Source organism: Nycticebus coucang, chromosome 22, assembly GCF_027406575.1.
Source record: "Nycticebus coucang isolate mNycCou1 chromosome 22, mNycCou1.pri, whole genome shotgun sequence".
Classification (NCBI taxonomy): Eukaryota; Metazoa; Chordata; class Mammalia; order Primates; family Lorisidae; genus Nycticebus; species Nycticebus coucang.
The window spans coordinates 28,670,103-28,683,588 of NC_069801.1; the positions used below are offsets into that span (position 1 = coordinate 28,670,103).

General features: G+C 41.8%; 1 protein-coding gene and 1 non-coding gene across 8 annotated transcripts in view; both read left to right on the forward strand.

The window, feature by feature from the left end:
• ZMYM1 (zinc finger MYM-type containing 1) overlaps positions 1-13,486 on the forward strand; it is a 38,304-nt gene that overhangs the window by 12,637 nt on the left and 12,181 nt on the right. For 4 of the 7 annotated variants that reach the window (XM_053575249.1, XM_053575253.1, XM_053575250.1 and 1 more), the window contains exons 3-6: positions 1,009-1,081; positions 1,275-1,524; positions 12,219-12,393; positions 12,487-12,699. In XM_053575249.1, the coding sequence (XP_053431224.1) occupies positions 1,009-1,081; positions 1,275-1,524; positions 12,219-12,393; positions 12,487-12,699 (711 nt within the window). Of the gene's footprint in view, positions 1-418; positions 1,082-1,274; positions 1,525-12,218; positions 12,394-12,486; positions 12,700-13,486 lie in introns of those variants that run through there. The other 3 variants (XM_053575252.1, XM_053575254.1, XM_053575256.1) reach the window with 3 other exon arrangements.
• LOC128575630 (U6 spliceosomal RNA) lies at positions 2,520-2,626 on the forward strand. Its single transcript, XR_008377057.1, has one exon. It is a non-coding gene; the product is annotated as a U6 spliceosomal RNA (small nuclear RNA).

Genomic DNA, 13,486 nt, shown 5'->3' on the forward strand with positions numbered 1-13,486 from the left:
TTTGTTTTTGTTTTTCTTAACTTGAAAATATAAATAACAGGGCGGCGCCTGTGGCTCAGTGGGTAGGGCGCCAGCCCCGTACTGTGGGTGGTGGGTTTGAACCCTGCCCTAGCCTAACTACAACAAAAAATAGCCAGGCGTTGTGGTGGGCACCTGTAGTCCCAGCTACTCGGGGGCTGAGGCAAGACAATTGCCTAAGGAGTTGGAGATTGCTGTGAGCTGTGATGCCACGGCACTCTACCGAGGGCAATAAAGAGAGACTAAAATATATATATATAAAACAACAATAAAAATAACTAGTTACATGTTTTTATGCTACTGCCTCTATTAAGTAATACTATTAATGTTTTAATTCTTTTTTTCTTTATAATTTTTCTATCCAAGTTTTATGTTTAAATTTTTTTAAACTTTCTTTTAGGCATGTCACATACTAAAGAACCTACAAAGGATGAACTGACTCAAGCTACGAGTTATTCTGTATGTAGGAACAGATTTCTTTAGAATATTGGTATATGAACCTGCTGAAATTTCTAATAAAACAAAAAGTAAATCAGTAAAAAAATTAGTTTCAGTATTCTGTTTAGAAATAACCTAAAGTAGATGAGTATTGGGAGTATGATTACCATTGCGTTGACGGCACTGGAAACTAACCAATTAGGAAGTATCTATTACTCTTCAACCCATGGACATTTAGACACATAGATCAAGTTTGAATATGATAGCTATAACAAGTAGGAAAAATAATTGTCATGAACATGTCTACTGTCTGTTGGTAGTGGCTGTTCTTGACAAAGATTCTGAAATGACATCTGGGTACCAAAGAAATACAAAACAATGTAGTGAGTGATTGATGTTTTTACCAAAGGGCATCAAAAAGGTAATACTTACTAATATACCTTGGTTCAACTCGGTTATTCAATCCATTGGACAAACTTGAGCATAATTACCTGCTGAGTGACTGGTTGTTTTAAGTACATGGTATTCATTATTTTCAACTCTCTTTTTTAGGAGTATTGTCAAGCCCAACAGTCCAAAGCTCAGGAGAGTGAACTGAAAACAAACACTGTGTTTTCAGACAGTGGTAATAGAACTATTTAAGTTAATTATATTTATTCAGACCAATATCATGGCTAGTTTATTCTTTAAATGCCTTTAAATATTGCTTTGTTTGTGTTCGGTTTCAAATCCAGGAAAAGTAGCCTGTAAGAAAATAAAAGAATACGTATTTCATTTTACATAATTACTGATTTTTTCTTCCTCTTTTGTTTTTATAGCTTCACAGTTAACTACAGGCACTCAGCTTTCTCTGGCATCTCCTGGCACGAATAAAATGCTTCCTTCAGTTTCAGCCACAGCTATTCAGGTTTCCTGTTCTGGCTGCAAAAAAATTCTCCAGAAGGGACAAACTGCTTATCAGAGGAAAGGATCTACTCAACTTTTTTGCTCTACCCCATGCATCAGTGAATACATTTCATCTGCCAGTTCACCAGCTCCTACCAAGAGAACTTGTTCAAACTGCTCAAAGTATATGATTTTATATTATTCCCTCTTTTACTTCTATGCATAGATCTTGATCAGAATCTTGGTTGTAATTTTCTACGTTTTCATTTTTTCAGAATGCATGTTGCCTTGGTTTAGTGAAAAGGAGCTGTTTTCAGTTCCTGTAATAGATCCTTCAGAAATTGTCTTTTTCATTAATTGAGAGGTTTTCAGAAATTAACATGTGTTGGCTTGGTTCCCGTACCTCAGTGGTTAGGACGCCCACCACATACACCCAGGCAAGCAGGTTCGAACCCGGCCCAGGCCTGCTAAACAACAGTAACAATTGCAACAACAACAAAAAAAATAGCCAGGAGTTGTGTCGGGCACCTGCGGTCCCAGCTACTTGAGAAGCTGAGTCAAGAGAATCAATCACTTAAGCCCAAGAGTTAGAGGTTGCTGTGAGCTATGACGCTACAGTGCTCTACCAAGGGTGACATAATGAGACTCTGTCTCAAAGAAAAAGAAAGAAATTAACATGAGAAGTTCTATTTTTCTTTAAACAATGTGACTTCCAAAACTTATTTTCCTACTCTTTTCATTTGAAATTATCTATAACAGGCAGCACCTGAGGCTCGATGAGTGGGGTGCCAGCCCCATATACTAAGGGTGGTGGGTTCGAACCCGGCCAAACTGCAACAAAAAAAATAGCCGGGCATTGTGGCAGGCGCCTGTAATCCCAGCTACCCGGGAGGCTGAGGCAAGAGAATCTGCTAAGCCCAAGAGCTGAAGGTTGCTGTGAGCTGTGATGCTACTGCACTCTACTGAGGGTGGTAAAGTGAGATGCTGTCTCTTAAAAAGGGGGAAGTGGGGGGCAGCACCTGTGGCTCAAAGGAGTAGGGCACTGGCCACATTTACCGGAGGTGGCAGATTCAAACCCAGCTCCAGCCAAAAACTGCAAAAAAAAAAGAAATTATCCATAGGTGAAATTATTACTGCTTGTCCATTCTATTCTATCATTTAATTGTATAGAGATACAAGTGCTTGCTTTGGCAGCACATGTACTAAAATTGGAACAATACAGAGAAGGTTAGCATGGCCCCTGCGCAAGCATGACACGCAAATTCATGAAGCATTCCATATTTAAAAAAAAAAAAAAACAAATATTTTGGATTTTCCAGGATGTAGAATAATGCAGTGTTTTTCCTACAATGGCAAATGAAGTCATTTAATTATTTTGAGAAATTGACTAGCCATAGGTAGACATACATGTCTCTGTAATCTTTCTTAGATTTCTTTAAGGATATGTGAAGGATCAATGACATTTTAGCTTTGAGAGTCCTAAGGTAATATAATTCTGGGTTTTGTTTTGTTTTGTTTTGTTTTGTTTTAGACAGAGCCTCATTCAGTTGCCCTGGGATCATAGGTGCCTCAGCATCATAGCTCATAGCAACCTTAAACTCTTGGGCTCAAGAGATCTTCTACCTCAGCCCTCCCCAGTAGCTGGGACTACAGGCACTTGCCACAATGCCCAGCTGTTTTTTTAGAGACGGGGTTCTCACTCTTTCTTAGGCTGGTCTTAAACTCCTGATCTCAAGCAGTCCACCCACCTTGGCCTCCCAGAGTGCTAGGATTACAGGCATGTTACTGTTAATTTTTAAATCTTATTTCAGAACAAGACAATTCATAGGCCATCGAATTCGTTTTTATATATACTTAATTCCTTTCAAATAATGTTTTGCGAACCAGATTAATATAATTTGCTTCTTATATATATATATATTTTTTTTTTTTTTTTGTAGAGACAAAGTCTCACTCTATTGCCTTCAGTAGAATACCGTGGCATCACATAGCTCACAGCAACCTCGAACTCTTGGGCTTAGGCAATTCTCTTGCCTCAGCCTCCCGAGTAGCTGGGACTTCAGGCACTCGCCGCTATGTTTTTGTTGCAGTTCGGCTAGGGCCAGGTTTGAACCCACCACCCTTGGTATATGGGGCTGGCGCCCTACACACTGAGCCACAGGCGCCACCCTCCATTTAGTTATTTTTTATTTATTTATTTTTTTGAGATAGCGTATTATTTTGTTACCCTCGGTAGAGTGCTATGGCATCATAGCTCACAGCAACCTCAAACTCTTGGACTCAGGCGATTCTATTGCCTAAGCCTCCCAAGTGGCTGGCACTATAGGCACCTGCTACAATGCCCGGCTTTTTTTTTTTTTTTTTTTGAGACCATCTCACTTTGTCACCCTTGGTAGAGAGCTGCAGTGTCATAGCTCACAGCAACCTTAAACTCTTGGGCTCAAGTGATCTTCTTGCCTTAGCCTTCCAAGTAACTGGGACTACAGGTGCCTGCCTATTTTTAGAGTCGGGTCTCACTGTTCCTCAGGCTGGTCTCAACCTCCTGAGCTCAAGCAGTCAACCTGCCTTGGCCTCCCAGTGCCCACCTATATTTTTTTAGAGATGGGGTCTTTCTTTTGCCCAGACTGGTCTGCAACTCCTGAGCTCAGGCAGTCCACCCTCCTGGCCTCCTAGCCCTTAGTTATATTTTACTAAGTTTGATCCCTGACCAGCTTTTATTTATTTATTTATTTATTTATTTTTTGTAGAGACAGAGTCTCACTTTATGGCCCTCGGTAGAGTGCCGTGGCATCACACAGCTCACAGCAACCTCCAACTCCTGGGCTTAAGCGATTCTCTTGCCTCAGCTTCCTGAGTAGCTGGGACTACAGACGTCCGCCACAATGCCCAGCTATTTTTTGGTTGCAGTTCAGCCGGGGCTGGGTTTGAACCCACCGCCCCACTGACCAGCTTTTGTTAGCATTACCTGAGAGCTTGTTGGAAATGCAGGTTCTGACTTGGCGCCTGCAGCTCAAGCAACTAAGGGACCAGCCACATACACCAAAGCTGGCGGGTTCGAATCCAGCCCAAGCTTGCCAAACAACAATGACAACTACAACCAAAAAATAGCCGGGCATTCTGGCAGGTGCCTGTAGTCCCAGCTACTTGGGAGGCTGAGGCAAGAGAATTGCTTAAGCCCAGGAGTTGGAGGTTGCTGTGAGCTATATGATGCCACAACACCCTACCCAGGGTGACAGTTTGAGGCTCTGTCTCAAAAAAAAAGAAAAGAAAGAAATGCAGATTCTCAGGTCTCAGCAGACCTACAGAATCAGAACTGCATTTGTCCCCATGTCATTCAAGTACATGATAAAGTTTGAGAAGCATTAAAAACTTTGTTTCTTAATACTCCTGCCTGTTTTTTTCAAGTATGTAAGAATTGTGAGCCTTAAGTTGGGCACAGTGGTGCATAACTATAGTTCCGGGTACTTGGGAGTCTGAGGCAGGAGAATCGCTTGAGCCCAGGAATTTGAGTCTAGCATAAGCAATATAGCTAGATCCATCTCGTTAAAAACAAAAAAAAAAAAAAAAAAGAAGTAGTTTGAACATTAAATAATATATTTAAGTGATCAGAACAATACTAGCATGTAATAGAACTCAGTAAATGTTAGCTATCACTGTTGTTACCATTCTCTTAAACTCTCAAACCCTTTGTTACGAGTTGCTTAAGCTTCTCCTTTGGCTGCTATTTCTCATGTTATCTGTTACTTCAAGTCTTAGTTCCTGGAACTCTACTTACCTTTCTCTTTTGCTTTTCAACCCTTCAATACCATTTATGCCTTTTTCCTTTATTGCTTGGGCCTGCTTTCTCTTTCTGCAGAATCATGAAACTGAAAGGGATCTTAGGGGTCAAATCTAAATCTTTTCTTTTGGTTTTGAGGAAACCGAAACCCTGATAAGTTAAGGTATCGTGTTTTAGCAGATGTCCCAGAAAGATCAAAAAGGGCTAAAGCAAGAAAGACTTAGTGTGTATGTTCTCTTAGGCATAGAAATCCAACATGAACAAAATATAAGGCAAGTTTGCAGGTGGGAGCCATAGTGCTGAGCCCCAACAGTTTTTAAATTCCATATCAATTAGCTTCTTGTATTATTACATATTTTTCAACATTTTAGTTCATTTTCAGGGTCCCCCCAAATTTTTATTTTTATTTATTTATTTATTTATTTAGTGACAGAAGCTCACTCTGTCGCCCTCAGTAAAGTACTGTGGTATCACAGCTCACAGCAACCTCCAACTCTTGGGCTTAAGTGATTCTCTTGCCTCAGCCTCCCAAGTATCTGGGACTACAGGCGCCCACCACAATGCCCAGCAATTTTTCTGTTGCAATTGTCGTTGTTGCTTAGCTGCCCTGGGCTGGTTTCGAACCTGTCAGCCTCAGCGTATGTGGCATAACCACGTGGTGCCATAACCACTGTGCTATGGGCACCAAGCCAATTTTTAATTATTCTTTTTTTTTTTTTTTTTTTTTTGTAGAGACAGTCTCACTGTACCGCCCTCGGGTAGAGTGCCGTGGCCTCACACGGCTCACAGCAACCTCTAACTCTTGGGCTTACGCGATTCTCTTGCCTCAGCCTCCCGAGCAGCTGGGACTACAGGCGCCCGCCACAACGCCCGGCTATTTTTTTGTTGCAATTTGGCCGGGGCTGGGTTTGAACCCGCCACCCTCGGCATATGGGGCCGGCGCCCTACTCACTGAGCTACTGGCGCCGCCCTAATTATTCTTAAGATTCCTTTTATAAAAGTGACTTAACTTCTGTTTTGAGAGTGAATGTACTTGTTTTGTTTGAGACAGAGTCTCCCTCTGTCAGTGACATCACCATAGCTCACTGCAACTTTATTTATTTATTTTTTTTTTTTGTAGAGACAAGAGTCTCACTGTACCGCCCTCAGGTAGAGTGCTGTGGCGTCACACGGCTCACAGCAACCTCTAACTCTTGGGCTTAGGTGATTCTCTTGCCTCAGCCTCCCGAGCAGCTGGGACTACAGGCGCCTGCCACAACGCCCGGCTATTTTTTTGTTGTTGTTGTTGTTCTTGCAGTTTGGCCGGGGCTGGGTTTGAACCCGCCACCCCTGGTATATGGGGCCGGCGCCCTACTCACTGAGCCACAGGCGCCGCCCAGCTCACTGCAACTTTAAACTAGGAACTTAAGCAATCCTCCTGCCTCAGCCTCCTGAGTAGGTGAGACTACAGGTACACACCACTACTCCCACATAATTTTTTGTAGAGAAAGGGTTTTGCTCTTGTTCAGGCTGCTGTCAAACTCCCAGCCTCAGGCAATCATCCAGCTCAATTCCAGAGTAATGCAGTTTTTATTCTGTTTCTTGAGCCAACTGAAAGATGGCTTTGAAGATGGCATTTTAAATCTGATTTAAAAGATGTGGCTTATTTTTGCTAGCCATATATTTAAGAAATATCATTTCTGCACTTTAGTATCTTAGTTTGAGCCAACCAGAAATCTTGAAAGCAATCAGTAGAGTCCAGAATAGGCCCAGGTACTAACTAATGCTTGATTTATGTATAGCAAAGTTGTTCAGGCCCGTGCTTGAGGTTTAAGCTACTTTTAGACTTTTTCGAATAAGATTTTAATGTTTTATTTATAAGACTAGGAGATTAGAAGCCAGCAGTCTAGTGTGCTGATGGTTGTAAAAACCAGTAAGCATTTTCAGATGTCTGTGCCTCTGTCGATGTAGTTTCTTCTGCCTCCCTTTCCATCTGGCTAATGTCTTTCATTCTGTCTTAAAGGTGTTCCTCAAATATCTTTACCTTTTACTGGCTCCCACACCATTCCATGGCCTGTGTTTTCATAACTCCCAAACATTGATCATAAAATAGTAAGTTTTTTGTTGTTGTTGTTGTTTGGTGGTTTTTGGCCGGAGCTGGGTTTGAACCCGCCACCTCCTGCATATGGGACCAGTGCCCTACTCCTTGAGCCACAGGCACCGCCCCATAGTAATTTTTTTAATTAATTTTTTTTTTTTTTTTTTGAGAGAGAGAGTTTTACTTTGTCACCTTAGTAGAGTGAAGGCGCCCTCAGCTCACAGCAATCTCCAACCCCTGGGCTCCAGTGATTCTCTTGCCTCTCAGCCTCCCGAGTAGCTGGAGACTACAGGCGGCCGCCACAACGCCCGGCTATTTTTTTGTTGCAGTTTGGCCAGGGCTGGGTTCAAACCCGCTACCCTCCATATATGGGGCCGACACCCTACCACTGAGCCACAGACACTGCCTAAAATAGTAACTTTTTTTTTTTTGGTTGCAGTTTTTGGCCAGGGCTGGGTTTGAACCTGCCACCTCCGGCATATGGGGCTGGTGCCCTACTCCTTTGAGCCACAGGTGCCACCCTAAAATAGTAACTTTTTAAAAGAATTGATATTGTCTTGTTTGTGAGCCTCTTGAAATTAAGGACTAGATTATTGTTCATCTTTACATTCTCAAGGCCTAATTCTTCTTGGCAAACAGTGAAACCTAAAAGAATTTTTGTCATATGAAGTAGAAGAATAGCCCTGCAGATAGAGCTATATGTTAAACCAATAAAATGACTGATGTTGTAATAATGAAATGAACCTGTTCTTTTCAGTAGAGTTTAAAATGATGGGCTGGGCACTCTTAGCTCAGTGGTTAGAATGCCAGCCACATGCTCTGGAGCTGGTGGGTTCGAACCCAGCTCGGGCCTGCTAAACAAACAAACAAAAAAACCAGCAGGGCATTGTGACGGATGCCTGTAGTCCCAGCTACTCGGGAGGCTGAGGCAAGAGAATTGCCTAAGCCCAGGAGTTGGAGGTTGCTGTGAGCTGTGACGCCACTGCACTCTACCAAGGGCGATAAAATAAGACTCTGTCTCTAAAAAAATAAAAACAGAAAAAGAAAATCTGGCCTTACATATATGTGACTGGAAATGTTAGAAGTGGTTTTTTTTTGTTTGTTTTTTTCAAAAATATATTTTTATTATACCAAGGTAAACAAACCCACATACACCGTCTGTGTTTTTAGAAGTTACCATTTCAAATGAAGGGAGAGGATTGAGAAAAAGTGATTACCTAAGAGGTTTTTAGTTAACATACACTGTATTTATAATTAAGTGAGGAATTTTATGCCTACACACATATACATGTAAATCTATATGAGAAACCTAAAAATATGGAAATGTTAACATCCTTAGACTATGGTCAGTGATTCCATGGTTTCCCTGTAACTTTTTGTACATTTTAAATGGTCTTAGGGAAAAAAAAAATCTACATTTATAAGTGAAGAATAAATACTCAGTACTATGGGTCTATCCTCATCTGTTTAATCATGCCCTTATTTATGGATGCTGAGTAGTTTCTAGTTCTGAATTCAGACCTTCAGAACTTAGTGGGGGGGGGAGCTCATATCATCAGGTAATTTAGAAGTGTTTTTAATAGCCTTTTAGATAATTGTGAATGTTGTTCTTTGATACTACACCAAAAAGCAAGTTGTTCCTTTTTTCTTTTTTAAGTTGTAGTTTCTTTCTTTCTTTTTTTTTTTTTTTGAGACAGAGCCTCAAGCTCTTGCCCTGGGTAGAGTGCCATGGCATCACGGCTCACAGCAACCTAGGCTCAAGGATTCTCCTGCGTCTACCTCCCAAGTAGCTGGGACTACAGGTGCTTACCACAACGTCCAGCTATTTTTTGGTTGCAGCCATCGTTGTTTGGCAGGCCCAGGCTGGATTCGAACCCGCTAGTTCAGGTGTATAAGCCTTAGCCGCTTAAGCCATAGGCGCTGAGCCTAAGTTGTAGCTTCTTAAAGGCTAGTTATAGTCTAGAATCTGGAACTGTCTGTCACTGAACTTTTATACTTCGTTATGTTAAAATTCATTAATCTATCTTTTTTTGTTGTGTTGTTGAGATAGGGTCTCACTCTCTTGCCTAGTACAGCAGCCTCATCATAGGTCACTGCAGCCTCAAACTCCTGACCTAAAGGGATCCTCACACCTCACCCTCCCCAAAGTGTTAGTATTACAGGTATAAACCACTGCACCAGGCTTTCGTAAATCTGTCTTGAACCTTATATGAATCTTTTACTTGTGAATATTTTTTGTCACATCATGCTGTTGTCATTTGGAAAATATTGTTTCTCTGACTTCTGTAGATCTCCGAAATGTTGACATAATTCATTATGTAATATTTTTTAAATCCACCAATCTCATCAGAAAAGTCTTTACATTTTGGGAAGCAGTCAAACTGGAAGTGGCAGATAGAAGATTTCCAAAATTCTGATTTTCACTTGAAAGCTTCAGTTTTATCATTGGCAATAAATACTGTCAGTTGTTTTCCTTGAGGTGACATTCTCACTTTATTCATTTGCAAGAAAATATCTGCCAGATATCCACAGTTTGTTTTATAGTCGGTACTCTCAAGTAAAAATCTGTTCATGAAAAAAGTGGCTAATTCAGGTTGTTGTAGCTTAACATTTCCATATGAGCTTTTCCTTCAGATTACCATTTTTTTTTTTTTTCTGAGACAGAGTCTCACTTTGTCACCCTGGGTAGAGTGCCGTGGCATCACAGCTCACAGCAACCTCGAGCTCTTGGGCTTAAAGGATTCTCTTGCCTCAGCCTCCCAAGTAGCTGGGACTACTAGTGCCCGCCAGAACACCCAGCTATTTTTTTTTGGTTGGAGTTGTTGTTGTTTGGCAGGCCCCGACTGGAAACCCACTAGCTCTGGTGTTATGTGGCTGGCACCTTAGCCACTGAGCTACAGGTGACTAGCCAACAACTGCTTTTTTTTTTTTTTGAGACAGAGCCTGAAGTTGTCACCCTGGGTAGAGTGCTGTGGCATCACAGCTCACAGCAACCTACAACTCCTGGGCTCAAACGATTCTCCTGCGTCGTCCTCCCAAGTAGCTGGGACCACAGGCGCCCACCACAATGCCCAGCTATTTTCTGGTTGCAGTCGTCATTGTTTGGCAGGCCCAGGCTGGATTTAAACCTGTCAGCTCAGGTGTACATGGCTGGCACCTTAGTCGCTTGAGCCACAGGCACCGAGCCAACAGCTGCATGTTTTTTATTTTTTTTGTAGAGACAGTCTCACTGTACCGCCCTCGGTAGAGTCCCGTGGTGTCACATGGCTCACAGCAACTCTAACTCTTGGGCTTACTCTAACTCTTCTCTTGCCTCAGCCTCCCGAGCAGCTGGGACTACAGGCGCCCGCCATAACGCCCGGCTATTTTGTTGTTGCAGTTTGGCCGGGGCTGGGTTTGAACCCGCCACCCTCGGCATATGGGGCCTGCGCCCTACTCACTGAGCCACACGCGCCGCCCCAACAGCTGCATTTTTTTTTTTTTTTTGGCACAAACTTCTTTTTTTTTTTTTTTGTAGAGACAGAATCTCACTTTATGGCCCTTGGTAGAGTGCCGTGGCCTCACACAGCTCACAGCAACCTCCAACTCCTGGGCTTAAGCGTTTCTCTTGCCTCAGCCTCCCAAGTAGCTGGGACTACAGGCGCCCACCACAACGTCCGGCTATTTTTTTTTTTTTTTGGTTGCAGTTTGGCTGGGGCCGGGTTTGAACCCGCCACCCTCGGTATATGGGGCCGGCGCCTTACCGACTGACCCACAGGCGCCGCCCCCAACAGCTGCATTTTTAATTGCACCCAAACTATGGCCACCCTGTATTCCATTCCTTTCCCTTTTTTTTTTTTTTTTTTTTTGTAGGTTTTATCGCCCTCGATAGAGTACCGTGGCGTCACACAGCTCACAGCAACCTCCAGCTATTGGGCTTAGGCAATTCTCTTGCCTGAGCCTCCCAAGCAGCTGGGACTACAAGCGCCCACCACAGTGCCCGGCTATTTTTTGTTGCTGTTTGGACGGGACCAGGTTTGAACCCGCCACCCTCGATATATGGGGCCGGCCCCCTACTCACTGAGGCACAGGCACCGCCTGATTTCATTCCTTTTTTTCTTTTTTTTGCAGGTTTTTTTTTTTTCTTGCTGGGGCTGGGTTTGAACCCGCCACCTTCAGCATATAGGGCCAGCGCCCTACTCCTTTGAGCCACAGGCACTGCCCTTCCATTCCTGTTTTTATAGGTGACTAATACTCTACTGTATTTACATTTCACCATTGGTTTATCCATTCATTCATTGATGAACATTTGGGCTGTTTCCATCTCTTGGCTATTGTGAATAGTACTTTTTATGAGCATGCATGTGCTCATTTGAGTTGAGCTTGTTTTCAGTTCTTTTGGGTGTATATCAAGGAGTGGAATTTCTCCTTGCTTTTATACCATCCGTTCAAATATTACCACAGTGGAAAGGCAAATAACTTTTAATATTATTATGAAAATAGTTTTGATCCTGTGGAACCCTACAAGTGTCTGGGGAATCCCCCAAGGACTGGCAGACCATACTGTCATAAAGATTCCAAAGTTATGTGTAAATATGATTGCTCATCATCACTCTGTTATCACTAGCATCAACTAATACAGGCTAAGTAGTCTTCAAAACTGCACTATCAAAGCCAGGTGTGGTGGTGTTTGCCTGTAGTCCCTGGAGCCTGAGTTTGGGGGAATCCCTGGAGCCCAGGAGTTTTAAGCAAGCCTAAACAATAGATCCCCGTCTTTTACAAAACTTTGCACTATGAGATATGTGTTATAATCCCTACTTTATAGGTAAGGAAATTAATACTTAGTGGTTAAAAATGACTTGTCCGAGGTTGCTTAATATAAGTGATAGAACTAGATCCTGAATTCAGGTTTTCTCAAGACTAAAGTTCTTACTTCTATTTCAGAGTTGTTCAGGTAAATCAGACAGTGGAAGGGGTTAGCTGAGTAGGTAATTAGTAATTGTGGTAAAAGTATTTAATGGTGTCATTGTTACTTGTTTTTAGAGACATTTTAAATTCAAAGGATGTGATCACTATCCAGCTGGAAGATACTAGCTCTAGCAGAAATTTTTGCAGCCCATCTTGTCTTTTATCATATGAAGAAAAAAGAAAACCATTTGTTACCATATGCTCTAACAGCGATTTGACCAAGTGCAGCATGTGTCAGAAGACTGCTGTTGTAAGTTGCAGGGGCTTTTTTTTTTACTTTTCAAGGGAGTCATGATTCTGCTTAACTAGCAGTTTTTACTGAATCTTTTGTTTTTAATTCTAGATTCAGTATGAAGTAAAATATCAAAATGTGAAACATAGTCTTTGCAGTGGTGCCTGCTTTTCAAAGTTTCACTCTGCTAACAACCTCATCATGAACTGTTGTGAAAACTGTGGAGCTTATTGTTACACCAGCTCTAGTGTGTTCCAGATATTTCAGATGGAAGGACCGTCCCAGAACTGTAGCAGTTCAAAGAATATTACAGCATATAAGCAGGTACGAATAAAGATCGACTACTATTCTTCCCTTAGTTGGCCTGTGAATGGTTCTACTCTAGGAAAATGTGGGAATATTGTTTTTAGTGCTCTTGAGAATAATTTCCATTGTTAAATTGATGAAGGTGAAATAGAAGACTTTGACAGATTCTTCTTGCATAAGAATTCATGATAAATCCAGTATTCTTAGGAAATTCTTTAGGAAATTTTCCTAAAGAATCTCACATGGATTATCTGACCAGGTTGAATCCTGCTTATAAACTACAAACAAAGATAACCAAAATAGACTGGACATGGGTGGCTCATACCTGTAATCCTACAACTCTGGGAGACCAATTGCTGGAACTAAGGAATTCTAGACCAGCCTGAGCAAGAGTGAGACCCCATCTCTACTAAAAAATAGAAAAACTAGCCAGGTGTTATGATAGGCACCTGTAGTCCCAGCTTCTTGGGAGGCTGAGGCAAGAGGATTACTCAAGCCCAAGAGTTTGAGGTTGCAGTGAGGTACGACACCATGGAATCGTACCCAGGGTGACAAAGTGAGACTCTGTCTCTAAAAAAGAAAAAAAGTGGATTGGTAGGTATAACTGTAATTATTTTGGCCCTATCTTCTTAGCGGGATATATTATTAGCTTTGCCTTGTAAATGACAAATTTACTTAATGATAAATTATAGCACTAATTGTTACTTAGTGTGAAATGTTGGTGAATTATTAAGGGTTTCTCAAAATATAAAAATGACTCATACAAATAAAGGATAAAAATAGGAATTTTCAAAATTATCTTCTG